Here is a 16210-nt window from a genome sequence, read left to right as displayed (position 1 = left end):
TCCATCAGATTTAGATTTCAGTATGGATCAATGGAGGCAAATTGATCTTGCAACAAAGCAGTGTCCCAAATTGACCCATTCTTAAATGTTTTCATCTCGCTACTACTATAAATATTTCTGATTGTAGGATTGAGGAGGAGGCTGCACTGAAGAACGCAGCCCAGAAGGCCATTCGTGAGCTGCAGGCTCAGATCTCTGAGTTGCAGGAAGATCTGGAGTTGGAGAAGGCTGCTCGAGCTAAAGCAGAGAAACACCGCAGGGACCTGGGAGAGGAGCTGGAGGCTCTGAAGACTGAGCTTGAGGACACTCTGGACTCTACTGCAGCCCAGCAAGAACTCAGGTCAGCATTGAGCAAAACTAATGGGGGTCGTGTGAAGATGACTTCAGATCAATTTAAGGGTAGCAATTAATTCTGCAAATCTAAAAGCTAATGTAAGATTTTATATTAAAAATTATTTCTCATATCCCAGCTTAATACACAGAGCCAACCATATGCAAAAAATGTGTATGTTAATTTCACCGAAAAGTGTAAAACAAAGCATTTCTAAATTTTAAGCAGCCCATCTAGCCCTACATATCAACACTGGCTCGACCAATGGTGAGCTTTTGATGTAAGACAAGTAGTTTTCTGGAATCTGTTTAAAAATGTCAAAGAGATGAGGGAAAAAAACAAAAAAAAAAACAGTAAAAAGATAGAAAGGTATTGTGGTATTCTGCATCACCATCTCCAAAATGCTCCCATCTGTCTGCAGGACAAAGAGAGAGACTGAAGTTGCTCAGCTGAAGAAGACTCTGGAAGATGAAGCTCGTGCACATGAACAGCTCTTAGTTGAAGTCCGACAGAAACATAACCAGGCCTTTGAGGAGCTCAATGAACAGCTAGAGCAAGCCAAGAGGGTAAGAAAGGCCTCCCTATGATACTACTACGGAAATGGATATCATGTCCTTTTCTAGTTACTTCAGAGCGGACTCTGTAATGTCACAGTTTGTTCCATTTTATTCTCACTAACTATATAAAAATGGGAATGTTAACTTGCCAACTGGAACTGAGTGCATCTCCCTTCCATCTACAAAACCTGGGAAGATAAGTGATTGCTAACACTCCCTGTTGTGTCCCTCAGAATAAGGCGTCTGTGGAAAAAGCTAAACAGGCTTTGGAGAGCGATCGCAATGAGCTTCAGATCGAACTTCAGTCTTTGTCTCAAGGTAAAAACGATTCGGAGCACCGCAGGAAGAAAGCGGAATCCCAGCTCCAGGAGCTACAGGTCAAACATGGAGAGAGTGAGAGACAGAAACATGAGCTGGCTGATAAAGTGGCGAAGATGCAGGTATTGAGACCAAAAGGCTAGAGTTTTTGGGTGATTCTCGTAAAGCCGTTCAAGTCCTGGTTCTAAAACAAATTGTAAACTTTAGACTGTAAATGGGCCATTAAGACTCCTTACGTTGTAACACTATTTTCATGACTGTTGGGCACATTTTACCCCCCAATTCTTAACGCGGAGTGAAAAAAAAAAAAAGATTGTAATTATGATATAGCAATATGGGGGAAAAAATATATAAAAAATTCTCCTGATTTGGAATGCCAAATTTCCACTACTTAGTAGGTCGTCATGGTGGTGTGGTTACTCTCCTCATTCCGGGTGGTGGAAGACAAGCCTCAGTTGCCTCCGCTTGAGACAGTCACTCTGCATGTTATCACGTGTCTTGTGCATGACACCGCGGAGACTTGCAGCATGTGGAGCTCCTGCTGCCCTCCGTGATCCACACACAACTTACCATGTGCCCCATTGAGAGCGAGGACTACGAGGAGGTTACCCCATGTGACTGTACCCTCCCTAGCAACCGGGCCATTATGGTTGCTTGGGAGTCCTGGCTGGAGTCACTCAGCGCACACCCTGTATTCGAACTCGCAACTCCAGGGGAGGTAGTCGGCATCAATACTCGCCGAGTTACCCAGGCCCCCTAAAGATAATTTTTAATTGTAGTGTTTAAACAAAGTAGTATCTCTAGGTACTGCCTTTCTTTTTTGCAGTTCCCCTCTGGCTAAACAGCATGAAAACAACAGCAAAATGATCTATATGTAATCCAAGTCTTGTTTTAAGTAAACTGACTTTATGTTGGTGGGCAATTTTTAAACAGGATTTTGTACAAACTTAAAGTATCTTTGAATTCCATCCCAAATTGTTTGCAGAAGTGCACGTAGGTGCAGTGTCCATTTATTTGGCTGATTTAAGGCTGTAGTTGATATAAATTTATAGTATGTATTCTATTATAAGAGTGTTCATCTTATGAACAAGATGATTCTGTCGTAGGTCAGCGAGGTGTGCCTCGTAGTCCGGCTGGAAGCTTGTCTGTTCATTTCAGTGGGGTCCATCCTAATGAAAATCATCATTTATAAATTGGTTTACGTGTCCTGAAAATAATGTCTTAATCTCCTTCAGATTTATTTATGCAAATTAAAATTGGCATATTTGCATAAAATGTGTCATATATCACAAAATATGACGTTGACATTTTCTTTACAGATTTAGTGAGAATCGCCCATTTAGCACAGTATGATGAGAAAATTATCAGAAAGTTGCTACTTTTACTGGATGTTTGTGTTTAATTAAAAATGTGTCTTCAATATTCAGTTGGAGCTTGATAATCTCCACGGCACCCTGTGCAAGGTGGAGAGCAAATCTATCAAAGCTGCAAAAGATTGTTCCACTGTTGAGACTCATCTTAAAGACTCGCAGGTACACATGCATAGACTGTTACTGGCCCTACCACTATTCCTTACACCAACCTCATGATCTCTTTGCATTCCTCTGCTTGTTTTACTTTCTGGTTAGGCATTGCTGGAGGAAGAGACCAGGCAGAAGCTTGCACTTTCCACTCGCCTTCGACAGATGGAGGATGAACAGAACAATCTGAAAGAGATGCTGGAGGAGGAAGAAGAGTGCAAGAAAAATGTTGAAAAGCAGCTGCTCATCGCTCAAGCTCAGGTGCTAATGCTGATCTTGGAACAGTTTTTGCTTGTGAAGTTTTATAAGCTAATATAAACTGAAGGTGCTGGCCTGTGACCCTGTTTACACCTGGTATTACTGTCTTGGGTTATCCGGTCACAAGCAGACAAGAGCTAAATAAAAGCGTGAACTGGATACAATGTGTCTTGGAGACTTTTTGAGCGTTCCAATAACTCAAACCACCTTAAGTGCTTGATCCATTAAAACCAGGTGTATATGACTAATTGCTTCAGTCTCTGGTTATTTGATCACAAGTGATCAGACGATGTTGTACCTGTTCTATAAAAAAAAAATCTTTGTTTCTCAGTTGGCTGAGATGAAGAAAAAGGTTGAGCGGGAGGCCCAGACAGTGGAGAGTGTGGAGGAAGGGAAGAAGAAACTGCAGAAAGAGTTGGAGAGCATTATCCAGCAGTTTGATGAGAGGACTGCTGGCTATGATAAACTGGAGAAGACCAAGACGCGTCTGCAGCGAGAACTAGATGACGTCCTGATAGACCAGAATCATCTCCGTCAGACTGTTCAGGAGCTGGAACGCAAACAGAAGAAGTTTGACCAGGTAGGAAACTTTTTCTTCAAAAACATTTCAGAGGATGGTTTAGATAATCTGGTCATTTTAAATCTCCGAAGCATTAAAATACCTTGATTTGTGTAGATGTTGGCAGAGGAGAAGTGTGTTTCTTTGAAGTACGCTGAAGAGCGGGATCGTGCTGAAGCAGAGGCCCGAGAAAAGGAGACCAGAGCCCTGACACTGACCCGAGAGCTGGAGGCTATGACTGACTTGAAGGATGAACTGGAAAGGACCAACAAGCAGCTCAAAGCGGAGATGGAAGATCTAATGTCATCCAAGGATGACGTCGGCAAGAGTGTATGTGATTTACTCAAGCACCCAGTTCAATCAAAATTTGATGAGACAATATCTCTGTTCCAAAACATGGCAAGCTACTTACAAAGACAGCATTTTAAGGGCCCTTCACACCAAATTTGTATTTGTTTTTATCATTTTTCTTTGTAGACATGCACTAGATTTTTCAAAAGTTGGGGAGGAGGAATCAAAATAGTCATACCTCACACCATTAGGTGAAATAGTCCACTTACAAGTTCACTTATCTGTTAGCCTATCATCTCACTCGCATGTGATTTGTCAAGTCAATAGGCTCACATGGCATAAGCTGATACATCTGAAGTCAGAAGTTGGCATACACTTTGGTTGAAGTTATTAACTCCACAGATTTAATGAGCAAATTATAGATTTGGCAAGTCGTTTAGGACATCTACTTTGTTTGAAAAATTACTTGTCATGCACAATAATTACAGACAGATTGTTTCACTTTTAACTGACTATCACAATTCCAGTGTATCAGAAGTTTACATGCACTTAGTTGACTGTACCTTTAAGCAGCTTGAAAATTCCAGAAAATGATTTGAAGCCTTGAGACAATTAGCCAGTTAGCTTCTGATAGGATGTGTACTGAATTAGAGGTGTACCTGTGGATGTATTTTGAGGCCTGCTAAAGTGCCTCTTTGCTTGACTTCATGGGAAAATCAAAAGAAATCAGCCAAGACCTCACAAGAAAATGTGGATGTCCACAAGTCTGCTTCATCATTGTGCGCAATTTCCAAATGCCTGAAGATACCACATTCATCTGTACAAACAATAGTAAGTATAAACACCATGGGACCACGCAGCCATCATACCACTTCGGAAGAAGACCCATTCGGTTTCCTAGAGATGAACGTAGTTGTTTGTTGTTGTCCTGGGATTGATTTGCACTTTTCACACCAAAGGACCTTGTGAAGATGCTGGAGGAAATGGGTAGACGAGTATCTATATCCACAGTAAAACGAGTCTTATATCGACATAACCTGAAAGGCTGCTCAGTAAGGAAGAAGCCACTGCTTCAAAACTGCCATAAAAAAGCCAGACTACAGTTTGCAAGTGCACATGGGGATGAAGATGTTGCTTTTTGGAAAAATGTCCTCTGGTCTAATGAAACAATTTTAACTTTTTTGCCATAATGACCATTTATGTGTTGAGCAAAAGGGGTGAGGCTTGCAAGCCAAAGATAACAATCCCAACCGTGAAGCATGGGGGTTTCAGCATCATCGTGTGTGGGTGCTTTGCTGCAGGAGGGACTGGTGCACTTCACAAAATCGATTGCATCATGAGGAAGGAACGTTATGTGGATATATTGAAGCAACATCTCAAGACATCAGCCAGGAAGTTAAATGTGTCTTCCAAATGGAAAATGACCACAAGCATACCTCCAAAGTTGTGGCAAAATGGCTTAAGGACAAAATAGTGGCCATCACAAACCCCTAACCTCAATAGAAAATTTGTGGGCAGAACTGAGAGTGTGCAAGCAAAGCCGGCAAGTAAGGTTTTCTCAGAAGAAAAAGACCCAGAAACCACTTGCGAAAATGGATTTTTTCCCTATCAGCTTGCATGGTTAGGTCTGCTTTTGGCTATGACACAGAAGCGCATCTAAGCTGTAGCCAGATCAGGCACTGGCACACGTCGCTGTTTTGGGTTATGTATTTTTTATTTTTATTTAAAACATTTTATTGATTCACAACATTAACCAACATCAATCAACATTTAACCTCCACTATTACTTGGCCTAGCATGTGTGGATTTATTTAAACCAGGGGTGCCCACACTTTTTTGTGTGATCTACTTTTAAATGACCAACTCAATAAGATCTACCAACTAAAAAAAAAAAAAAAGAATTATAGAAAATGCTTGTTGGAACTACTGGACTACTTTTAAAAGAACCCTGAACATTTACAAAATTACCATCAACCCAATAGATGCATAGCCAAATATAACACTTGGTTGATGTCATAATATTTAAATGGTCATCATGCCATGGAGCCTCAGATCAGTGCAGACCTTGTTTTGCAGAGGCTAATGTTAAAGTAAGGCTAGACTAATTTTATCAAGCCAGCTACTTTTTTCTCGATAGCAAGCCAGTTACAATGTCTCTAGCTACAAATTTAATAACCACAAGTTCACACACATACACTGTATGGCAACGTAGATTTGCATTGTGTTCTAACTTAAAATTATTATTGAAATCATCATTGTGCGATATTGCCATTATTGATTACAGGACGCAAACGTTACTGTGTAACTAGCGGAGTTTTAGCAAACTACTCTTCGGCCTCTTGAAATCTGCAAATGGCAACAACAGTTAACTTTGCTAATAGTCACATCAGACTCTTAGCTCCTCCTGAAGGTGTAATTTGTAAGGTGTGCACAGTCTCTTTTTGGAATGCTCTAGATTTCAACGGTTTAGCAGAGACTGGCCACTTCTGTTAAAATAAATGGGAGAAATTGGAATGCCCAACAGTCAACTGATGTAGAGAGGTAGTCTTTTACAGGTAAAAGAGCCAATCAACTAGAATGCGCATTAGCTATTTATTTTTAAGTGTAATCTGAGATTTAAAAAAAAATCACTTTTTTTTTTTTTGTCAGATTTTATTGCTGATTTGAAATATTTTCTTTGTAATCTTGACCAATTGTTATGGAGATTTCGATCTTTCCCTTTTAAGTAGATTGGAGCTGCACTTGAATGCAGCTTGTTTACATAGACAAATTGCTGCCATGGAGCGTTCTAATGATGGCAGCCAAGTGAACTGGCTTGCTAAAAGACTTTGTTCCAAATCATTCACAAATTATCTAATTTTAATTAAGATGTCTGACTTCCTATGCAAGCAGTACACAGCAAGGTAGCTCTGTGTAGGTTTTGGAACAGCTAATGTGTCTACAAGCCAAGTTAAAATCACTACATTTATTATTATTATTAATAATAATAATAATAAACAACATTTGGTGCAGTTTAGCTCTTTGTCAGTTGCTACCAAAGATTGAGGTCTGAAATTATAGGACCCAACTCCATTTTGTTCTTTCAGGTGCATGAGCTTGAGAGGGCCAAGCGTGGGATGGAACAGCAGTTAGCGGAAATGAAGACTCAGCTGGAAGAATTGGAGGATGAACTGCAGCTCACTGAGGACGCTAAACTGCGTCTGGAGGTCAACATGCAGGCCATGAAGGCCCAGTTTGAGAGAGACCTCCAAGGCAGAGATGAGCAGGGTGAGGAGAAACGGAAGCAGCTAGCCAAACAGGTATGTGCTAAACTGTCCCAACCACAGAAAAGCACTACCAAATTGGGAATTTGCAATGTTTTGACACTTCCAAGGAGCTGTTTTGGGTTTTAAGTTGCACACTTTGCTGCTCCAAACCAAGGGTTGCAGCCCTTTTCCAACACCTCTTTCTCACTTAAATGAAAATTGAAGGGAAAATGTGTGATTTGTTGGATATAATAATTGTATAATTACCTTTTTTGTTAAAGGACAAATTAGGAGAACTGAAATTTAACACATACTGCACAACTAGTTTATGTTTTTGTTTGTCTCTGTCAGGTGCGTGAGATGGAGATGGAGCTGGAGGATGAAAGAAAGCAGCGTGCTCAAGCCGTATCTTTGCGCAAGAAACTTGAGCTGGACCTGTCTGAGTTGGCTGCTCAGATTGACTCTGCAAACAAGGCTCGAGATGAGGCCCTCAGACAGCTCAAGAAACTACAGGTACCTATTTTTAGGTATTACTGGCCATTCTGATAAGGATCAAGGCAGTCACAAAGAGAATCACACCATGTTCCAAAATGTTATTTTAATACGTAGAGGTACAAATAAAAACTGAGTAAAATAAAATCAAGGTTAATTTAGAGTTTCTGTGCTTGAGTAACGCCAACAACCTTGTTTTCCCATGTGCTCTCGACACGATCAGTGCGTTTTGTCTAGTCCTTCACATGGCGGTACACAATAGTACAGTTTTTCTCACCTTTTACCAATTGGAACATACCATTTCTTTAAAGTTAATGCTCACATTCCCATTCTTGTACACACTTACATTGAGTAAATAAGAATGAGTGTTAAAAATGAAAAAAATAATACATTAAATATTACTCATAAAATAGAGATGCTTCGATCGAACTGCCACTGATCGTATCGGCCTATATTCACATCCTATGGTGTGAATGGTAATTTGGTCAATCGCATAAACCGATCGCTCATGATGCAAAAGACGCACAGCTCTTAAGACTTCAGCGGCTCTGTCATGGCATCACAAAGCATAGATATTCCTACATCACGGATTGTAGAGAATTCTACAATAGTATTGCAAGACAACAAACTTGACTTGCCGTCACAATTTTTTGCCCCTTTTAAAATTTTTAAAATTAGAGACCGTAGAGAGATTGGATCATTGGGGATGGACTGGGGGAATGGGAACCCAGGCCAGATTCAGAACTAGAAACCATGTGTTCTGCTAGGCCACTGTTCCAACATGGTATCTTAACATCTTTCCCGCTCTTACTTTTCAGGCCCAAATGAAAGAACAAACAAGAGAGTTTGAAGATCTGCGTCTGTCCAGAGATGAGGCTCTTAACCAGTCCAGAGAAAGTGAGCGCAAGATCAAGAGCATGGAAGCTGAGATCATGCAGCTACATGAGGTCTGTCTTCTGTATTTGTCCTAGTGCATCCTGGGTCAGAATTGCATAAATTTTTCACAACCATAAGTTAACTCTTAAATTAGTTTGGAGTCTCTTTTATTTTTGGGAGAGGGCATTTTGAAGACATTTCACTCTGTATGTATCTGTAGAATCTGGCTGCTGCTGACAGGGCAAAGAGACAAATCCAGCAAGAAAGAGATGAGCTACATGATGAGATCAATAGCCAAAATGCCAAGAAGTGAGTCACCCGCTGTTATTGTGATGCACTTGGATTTTCATCTACAATTGTTAGACAATGCATGTATATCTTGCCATGTAGAGTGGCTTATATTGGCTTTTCTGTGTCAGCTCTCTGGGCAGCGATGAGAAGAGGAGACTAGATGCACGTATTGCTCAGCTTGAGGAGGAACTTGAGGAAGAGCATCTCAATGTGGAACTGGTCAATGATCGACTAAAGAAAGCAACACTGCAGGTATAGCACTGAGGGGTTTATGATGAGGCGTGAAGCTGTGATTTGGATCACGTCAGATGTGAAATTGGTAAACCAATATTGGATCAAACAACTAATTGTCTTGATTGAGCATTACAATGAATGAATGAAGGTTTTGTGAATGATACATTTGATAAGTCTGACTATCAGTCTGCAAGAAATGAAATGATGAATTTCATGTTGGTTATTTGTTGAAGAACGGAGGATATCACATGAATGGCACTGTACCTCTTTCACATTCACCAACGTGTCAGGCGTTCTGCATTGTGTTGCCATCCGTTATGTGATGTGTTTTTTTATTTATTTGAATCTCAGGCTGAGCAAGTAACAGTGGAGCTGTCTGCAGAGCGCGGTAACAGTCAGCGTCTGGAGGGTTTGCGCTCTCAACTGGACCGCCAGAACAAAGATCTCAAGCAGAAGCTGCAGGAGCTGGAAGGAGCTGTGAAGAGCAAGTACAAGTCCACCATTACTGCTTTGGAAGCCAAGATTGCACAGTTCGAAGAGCAGCTGGATGTTGAGATTAAGTGAGTGATGGTAGTCATACTTGAGTTGAAACATCCGTATTTGTAAATTTAATTTGATTCAGTCAATTTGAGTGAAGCTATATTTACATGGTGTCTATGTGCTAAAATCCTCAGGGAGAGGCAGCAGTCCATGAAACAAGTGCGCCGTGTAGAGAAGAAAATGAAAGAACTGTTACTTCAGGTTGAGGATGAGAGACGCAATGCTGACCAGTACAAAAATGAGGTGGGTCTCATTGTAGACTTGCTGTACAATAAAGTTGGTGCAAAGACAAGAAAGGAAATGGTCAGTTTTTGTGGTTCTCTTTTCCATACATGAAAGTGGATCGAGTTTTATACTGCCACGCTGCAAAAAGGACAAAAGCATCATAATTGATATACTGTAAATTTAAATTATACTTTTGTGCGCTATATTTCAAGTCTTGTGAATCTAATGGCCCAACTTAATCTGTCAACGTGTAGTCAAAACATTTATGTGGCTTCATGTGAGACTGAGTTTAAGAAACACAATGTTTTGGCAGCAAATTCAGTTACATTTCATAAGCACTAAATTTGCTTCATCTTACGCGTGCATCTGTTTCGTGTTTCATGTGAGCGTTGTATGTGCCATCACTGGAGCATGCAAGTCAAAGTGTGCGAGTTCAGCTGGATTCTCAATATTTACCGGAGAGTGGTCACGGTATCATGGTATCACTCATGCTACTCAATCATTTTCGCCAGGGGTGAAAATTTCATCAAAATGTTGGGGGGGGACAATAAACATAATTCTCAAGAGCAATTTTTGAAGGGGACACAAAGGGGTTTTTTGTTGTTGCCCCTTTGCATTTGTATTTTATTTCTTAAACAATTATTTTGAGAATATCGTTAAATTATTTAAAATACATGTATTTTAATGATATTTTAGGGGGTGCAGCGTATAGATGGCAATATGTAACTATAGAAACATGCCTGTTGATGTTACTGAATTATTCCCAAATAAAGTGAAATTGAATCAAATTAAAAGGGTAGTTCACACACACATTAAAATACTGAAATAGTAACACGAACATGTCAAGTCCTATTTGTAAAACAATTTGAGTTCACTTGACTTATGATGTGGAACTTATTTTTCTTTTCATTTTTATTCTTGAGTGGTAATAGTTTATTCAGAATATGCTTAAAGGGATAGTTCACCCAAAAATGAAAATTCTCATTTACTCGCCATACCAAATGTGTATGACTTTCAGTTTTCTGCAGAAAAGATTTAGTAGAAAAACATCTTGGCTTTGTTGGTCCTCACAATGCAAGTTAATGTTTACCACATATTTGAATCTCCACAAATCACACAAAGGCAGTATAAAAGTAATTCATTCCCCTCCAGTGGTTAAATCCATGGCTTCTGAAGTGATATGATGGGAGTGGCTGAGAAACGGGTCAATATTGAAGTCCTTTTTACCATAAATCTCCACTTTCAGTTTTAAATGCCCCTTAAAATTAATTCCATTTTGCTCCCTAATGGAAAAGTTTGTTTGTGACCCTGGTGACCGTCCCTAATTTGCTTTCATGCATAGAAAATAACATTTGTATTTTTTCTTTTGTTTCATGGAAGAATTAATTTCATACAGGTTTGATATGAGTGATACAATTTTAATGTTTAGGTGAACCGTTCCTTTTAATATATGGGAGTGCTACTTGTGTCAAGTTGTTCATAACGTATAATGAAATATTCCTTTCAGACAGAGAAATTGAACGCTCGTTTGAAGCAGCTGAAGAGGCAGCTAGAGGAGACTGAAGAGGAGGCGACTCGAGCTAACACTTCCCGCAGGAAGCTGCAGAGAGAGCTGGAAGATGCCACTGAATCTGCTGATGCTATGAACCGAGAGGTCAGCACCCTAAAGAACAAACTCCGGTATGTACTCTGTGAGTAGTGCAAAGCAGCATGTTTGTTTCTCCAAATGAGAACTTTTCAAACAAACATTTAACTGAAAATTTGTATACTAATGATGTGTCGTATTTATTCACAACTGTTATGATGGTCATGTTACTCCTACAGACGTGGAGATTTCTCTGTCAATGTACGTCGCACGGTTGGACGCACTGGTGCGGAGAGTGATGAGGAAATGGACCAGAAGAGTGAGGTGTCTGATACGACCCCTGAGTAAACCGCCCAGTTCTGTTTATTTTGGTTTCAGCATATAAAAGCTGAGCCCTTGGTTATTACAGTCAAGGACATTTTATATGCCACCAAGCTTGTTATTTCTGTCTAAATGTTTTTGTCTGCTTTGGGAGCACGTGTATGCTTAAGGGGTTTCACAGCAATTTGTGATTGGTCTCGAGTACCGGTTTGGCTCAAAATCCGCATTAAAACAATCCATTCTCCTTCCTATGACACTGAAATGGTTAAGTTAACCCTTGTTGTTTACCTTGTGGATGAACTGCCTTAAAATGCATTGAATAAATATTGGTATTTATGTATTATACACAGGGGACAAATATATATCTGATATCCATTTTCAAATAAATTAGTAAGTAAAATAATTTAGCAAAGATGAATATTTGCAAGATTGATGCTTATCAGCCAAAGAGAGATTTTAAACCTACAGTAGTTATTGTTTTTTAAAGAGCACTTCAGCACCAATTAAGCCTTTTTATAATAGATTTTTCTAGGCGCAATGTACACTTTTTCAACCACTTTCACTCCGTTTTAAAATGTTTTAAAATGTATTAAACACTGCCTTATGTCCATAAAGTTCTCACTCGGGAGACACTTGTGGACCACTTATTACTTTTGTTAACTTTGTTCTGCATTTTTCACTCCTATACATGTAAGATTCCTTCATAACGTTATGAGGTGTTCACTTAGGTGGTGGGTTGTGTAGTAAAGAATACATGTAATTTGTTCCCTGACTTTGATTTTTGCTGCTTTGGAATGTATTCTTTAACCATGTATTTCTCTGCTGTACGCTTGTAACTTTCCTCTCCATTTTGAAACTTCTCATCTTGATTGGCCTGTCAAGAAACTTTCCAGTGCAATGGTAGTATTTAGGATATCTGTGTATTTGAAAGCCAAAAATGGTTTCCCTCTCTCTTAACACCACATGCTATTTCATTGATTCAGATTATTAAAGCTTTGTCTTTTGTACCCTCATGTTTTTCCTGATGATTTCTTCTAATGGTTAACCCCATAATGCCTTATCATTTTATACATGATTTTCTAAAGCCACTGAGTCTACATAAACATGATCAAAACTTTGAAAACCTTATGAACGCAATGTACTTGATGTCTACTACCTCCTGGGTGAACTTCTGAGCTCTTCTGGAAGTAAAAGATCTTGTAATATCATTTCGAATATGGCTGCCATCGTATTGCGACGCATGTGTATTTTGCAGTGAAATCTTTGCTGATTTTGATCATTACAATTTAACGGTGTATTATTAGGGAGATTTCAAAATGTGTATTTGCTGAAATAAAGCAAATTGTGCTTGCTTCAAATTTTTTAGATAATTGTTTAGAAAAATCATGTTGATGTGCATCAAATATGATACAACAGGCTTTTACATTACATTTGTTTGCACAATAATAAATCACTGCTTTGAATGCTGATTTAGACTTTTTGTATGTACTTTAATACTTGCAGCCTACTGTCATTTTAAAGACCTCATTGTTGTACATTACATGCTACTGTATCATGATGTCATCTTATTAGAACCTCCTGAGACCAGCAAACAAAATCCAAATCACTTTACAGATCTTTATTGTAAAGGGTTTATACAATGTTTTCCATGCTTGTTCAATGAACCATAATGAACATGCACCTGTGGAACGGTCATTAAGACACTAACAGCTTACAGACAGTAGGCAATTAAGGTCACAGTTATATAATCTTAGGACACTAAAGAGACCTTTCTACTGACTCTGAAAAACACCAAAAGAAAGATGCCCAGGGTCCCTGCTCATCTGTGTGAATGTGACTTAGGCATGCTGCATGAGGACTGCAGATGTGGCCAGGGCATTCTCCCTCATGTGGTACCCTTCCTGCAGGCTTACATGACCATCCAGCATGACAATGCCACCAGCCATACTGCTCGTTCTGTGCGTGATTTTCTGCAAGACAGGAATATAAATGCTAGTGCTTTGGAGGATGTTGGGGTAACATCTGGTGCAGTCCATGAGGAGGAGATGCACTGCAGCACTTCATCCACCAGACACTGACTATTACTTTTTATTTAAAGGGCCATGAAACCCCATAACCACCAAGATTTACTACTGTGACAAGTATGGGCTTAAAGGGATAGTTCACCCAAAAATGTACATTACATTTAGTCACCATCATGCCATCCAAGATGTGTGTCTTTCATCTGCAGAACACAAATGAAGATTATTTTTTTTAAGAATAACTCCATACAATGCAAGTGAATGGTGATCAGAACTCAAAAGGTCCAAAAAGGACATAAAGGCAGCTTAAAATGAATCCAAATCTTCTGAAGTGATATTGTGAGCTTTATTTAGTGTTAAATATACATTTTGTAATGTGAATAATTTTCATTTGGAAATGTATCTTTGGTATTTCAACATCAATTCCTAAAAAACATCACTGAATACACAAAATAGTTACACTCGGGACCTTCAGGACAACATTTTCCTCATTGAAACCCATTAAAACGGTGACATTTTATCTCAATTCCATTAAAGTATAACAATGAATTCTGTTATATTACCTCTACCTGTCAGTGGATTACCAGCTTTCTGACGGACAGGCAGCAGCTTGTGAGGCAGGGAAAATTCACTTCCACCACCTGTACCATCAGCACTGGTGCCCCCCAGGGATGTGTGCTCTCCCCACTTCTCTTCTCCCTGTACACCAATGACTGCACCACCAAGGACCCCTCTGTCAGGCTCCTGAAGTTTGCAGATGACACCACTGTCATCGGCCTCATCCGAGATGATGATGAGTCTGCATATAGAAAGGAGGTTGAACGGCTGGCTTTCTGGTGCAGTCAAAACAACCTGGAGCTGAACACGCTCAAAACAGTGGAGATGATTGTGGACTTTAGGAGGAACACCCCAACATTGTCCCCCCTCACCATTCTAAACAGCACTGTGGCAGCAGTGGAGTCACTCAGGTTCCTGGGCACTACCATCTCACAGGACCTGAAGTGGGAGATACACATCGACTACATTGTGAAAAAGGCCCAGCAGAGGTTGTACTTCCTTCGCCAGCTGAGGAAGTTCAACCTGCCACAGGCGCTGCTGATACAGTTCTACACAGCAGACATTGAGTCTGTCCTCTTCACATCAATAAATGTCTGGTTTGGTGCAGCTATGAAATCAGACATCAGAAGACTACAAAGGACAGTTCGGTCTGCTGAGAAGATTATTGGTTGCCCCCTGCCCCCCCTTCAAGAACTGTACACTTCCAGAGTGAGGAAAAAGGCTGGTAAAATCACTCTGGACCCCACTCACCCAGCCCACTACCTTTTTGAACTGTTGCCTTCTGGCCGGCGCTTCAGAGCTCTGAACACCAGAACCGTCAGACACAGGAACAGTTTTTTCCCTCAGGCCATCCATCTAATGAACAATTAAATTGCCCCATTGAGCAATAAATATGTGCAATACACAGTTTAATTTTAATTTTAATTTATATTATCCAACTTATCCACTTCTGCCATTACTTACATTGCTCTGTACATAATATACTGTTTTTGTTCTTTATATACAGATTGTATTAGATTTGCACTACATGTGTGTATGTGGGTATGTATGAAGGTGAGTGTATGTACGTATATGTATAATTATTTATTTTGTGTTCTTTTTTGTTTTTAATTACCTATGTCTTGCTGCTGTTTTTGGTATTGTTTGTATTGTTGTTGACTGGAAGCTCCTGTCACCTAGACAAATTCCTTGTATGTGTAAGCATACTTGGCAATAAAGCTGATTCTGTTTCTGATTCTGATTATGTTTTCATTCCGGAGCACTAGCTTAAAAAATATTATGTATATTTTCCACCAGATGGCGCCATTTTCTCGTGTTTAGCCTATAGAACAAATACATGTTTTTTTTCCTATTTTCTGTTTACTGTATTATAGACTAGAGCACTGCAGGCCAATTGAATAAATGATGCAGCTAATATTGTGTAGGTGTGTTGGTGTGGATGTCAGAAAGTGATTTGTATGTGTGTATTGAGAAATTTGTGTGTATAAAAACAACAGTGGCATTATGTAAATAAACTGGCATTTAAAGGGTTAAACTCCTGAAAATGAATGACTATTTGGTAGTTATGATCAGGACAAATGGTGGTTAAAACAATTAACTAATTGAAAGTGGAAAATAATATTAATATAGAATATTATTAAGGCAGTTATTTGACGCGGACATTTTTGTCCTCTAAGGTTCTCTGAATAACTTTTTTTATTGATGCACAAGGGTTAAACATATGGGTCTGTTTCCCCTATATTTACAACGGCGCTGTTGAAGTCTGTTCCCCCTATGTTTCTCCTTAGGTTAGTGTCGAAGTCTGTTAACTCCTATGTTTAATGTTTAACGGCAATACGGGGAGCACAAACCGGGGAAACATAGGGGGAACAGACTTCGACACAACACCGGCACCGCTGGAATAATCGAGCTGAAACCGGTTCACATGTTGTTCTGGAGAGTACTGAGGTGTTACGAAAAGAAATTGCTTTACGTAAACGACGCACAAC

At 39.6% G+C, this 16210-nt stretch overlaps 1 protein-coding gene across 1 annotated transcript in view; it reads left to right on the top strand.

Moving 5' to 3' along the window:
• Positions 1-13103, top strand: part of LOC127653936 (myosin-9-like) — a 46709-nt gene extending 33606 nt beyond the window's left edge. Inside the window, exons 26-41 of the mRNA XM_052140807.1 lie at positions 128-340; positions 753-897; positions 1122-1328; positions 2634-2738; positions 2835-2987; positions 3316-3564; positions 3661-3873; positions 6921-7133; positions 7431-7592; positions 8390-8518; positions 8668-8756; positions 8867-8990; positions 9324-9532; positions 9647-9755; positions 11245-11417; positions 11562-13103. Coding sequence (XP_051996767.1) covers positions 128-340; positions 753-897; positions 1122-1328; positions 2634-2738; positions 2835-2987; positions 3316-3564; positions 3661-3873; positions 6921-7133; positions 7431-7592; positions 8390-8518; positions 8668-8756; positions 8867-8990; positions 9324-9532; positions 9647-9755; positions 11245-11417; positions 11562-11670 — 2602 coding nt within the window. The 3' untranslated portion in view covers positions 11671-13103. The remainder of the gene's footprint in view (positions 1-127; positions 341-752; positions 898-1121; positions 1329-2633; positions 2739-2834; positions 2988-3315; positions 3565-3660; positions 3874-6920; positions 7134-7430; positions 7593-8389; positions 8519-8667; positions 8757-8866; positions 8991-9323; positions 9533-9646; positions 9756-11244; positions 11418-11561) is intronic.
• Positions 13104-16210: the final 3107 nt, after the last annotated feature.

This window comes from Xyrauchen texanus, chromosome 13 (assembly GCF_025860055.1).
Source record: "Xyrauchen texanus isolate HMW12.3.18 chromosome 13, RBS_HiC_50CHRs, whole genome shotgun sequence".
Classification (NCBI taxonomy): domain Eukaryota; kingdom Metazoa; phylum Chordata; class Actinopteri; order Cypriniformes; family Catostomidae; genus Xyrauchen; species Xyrauchen texanus.
Note: the sequence above shows the minus strand (reverse complement) of the source record. Positions and strands in the feature narration are given on the sequence as shown.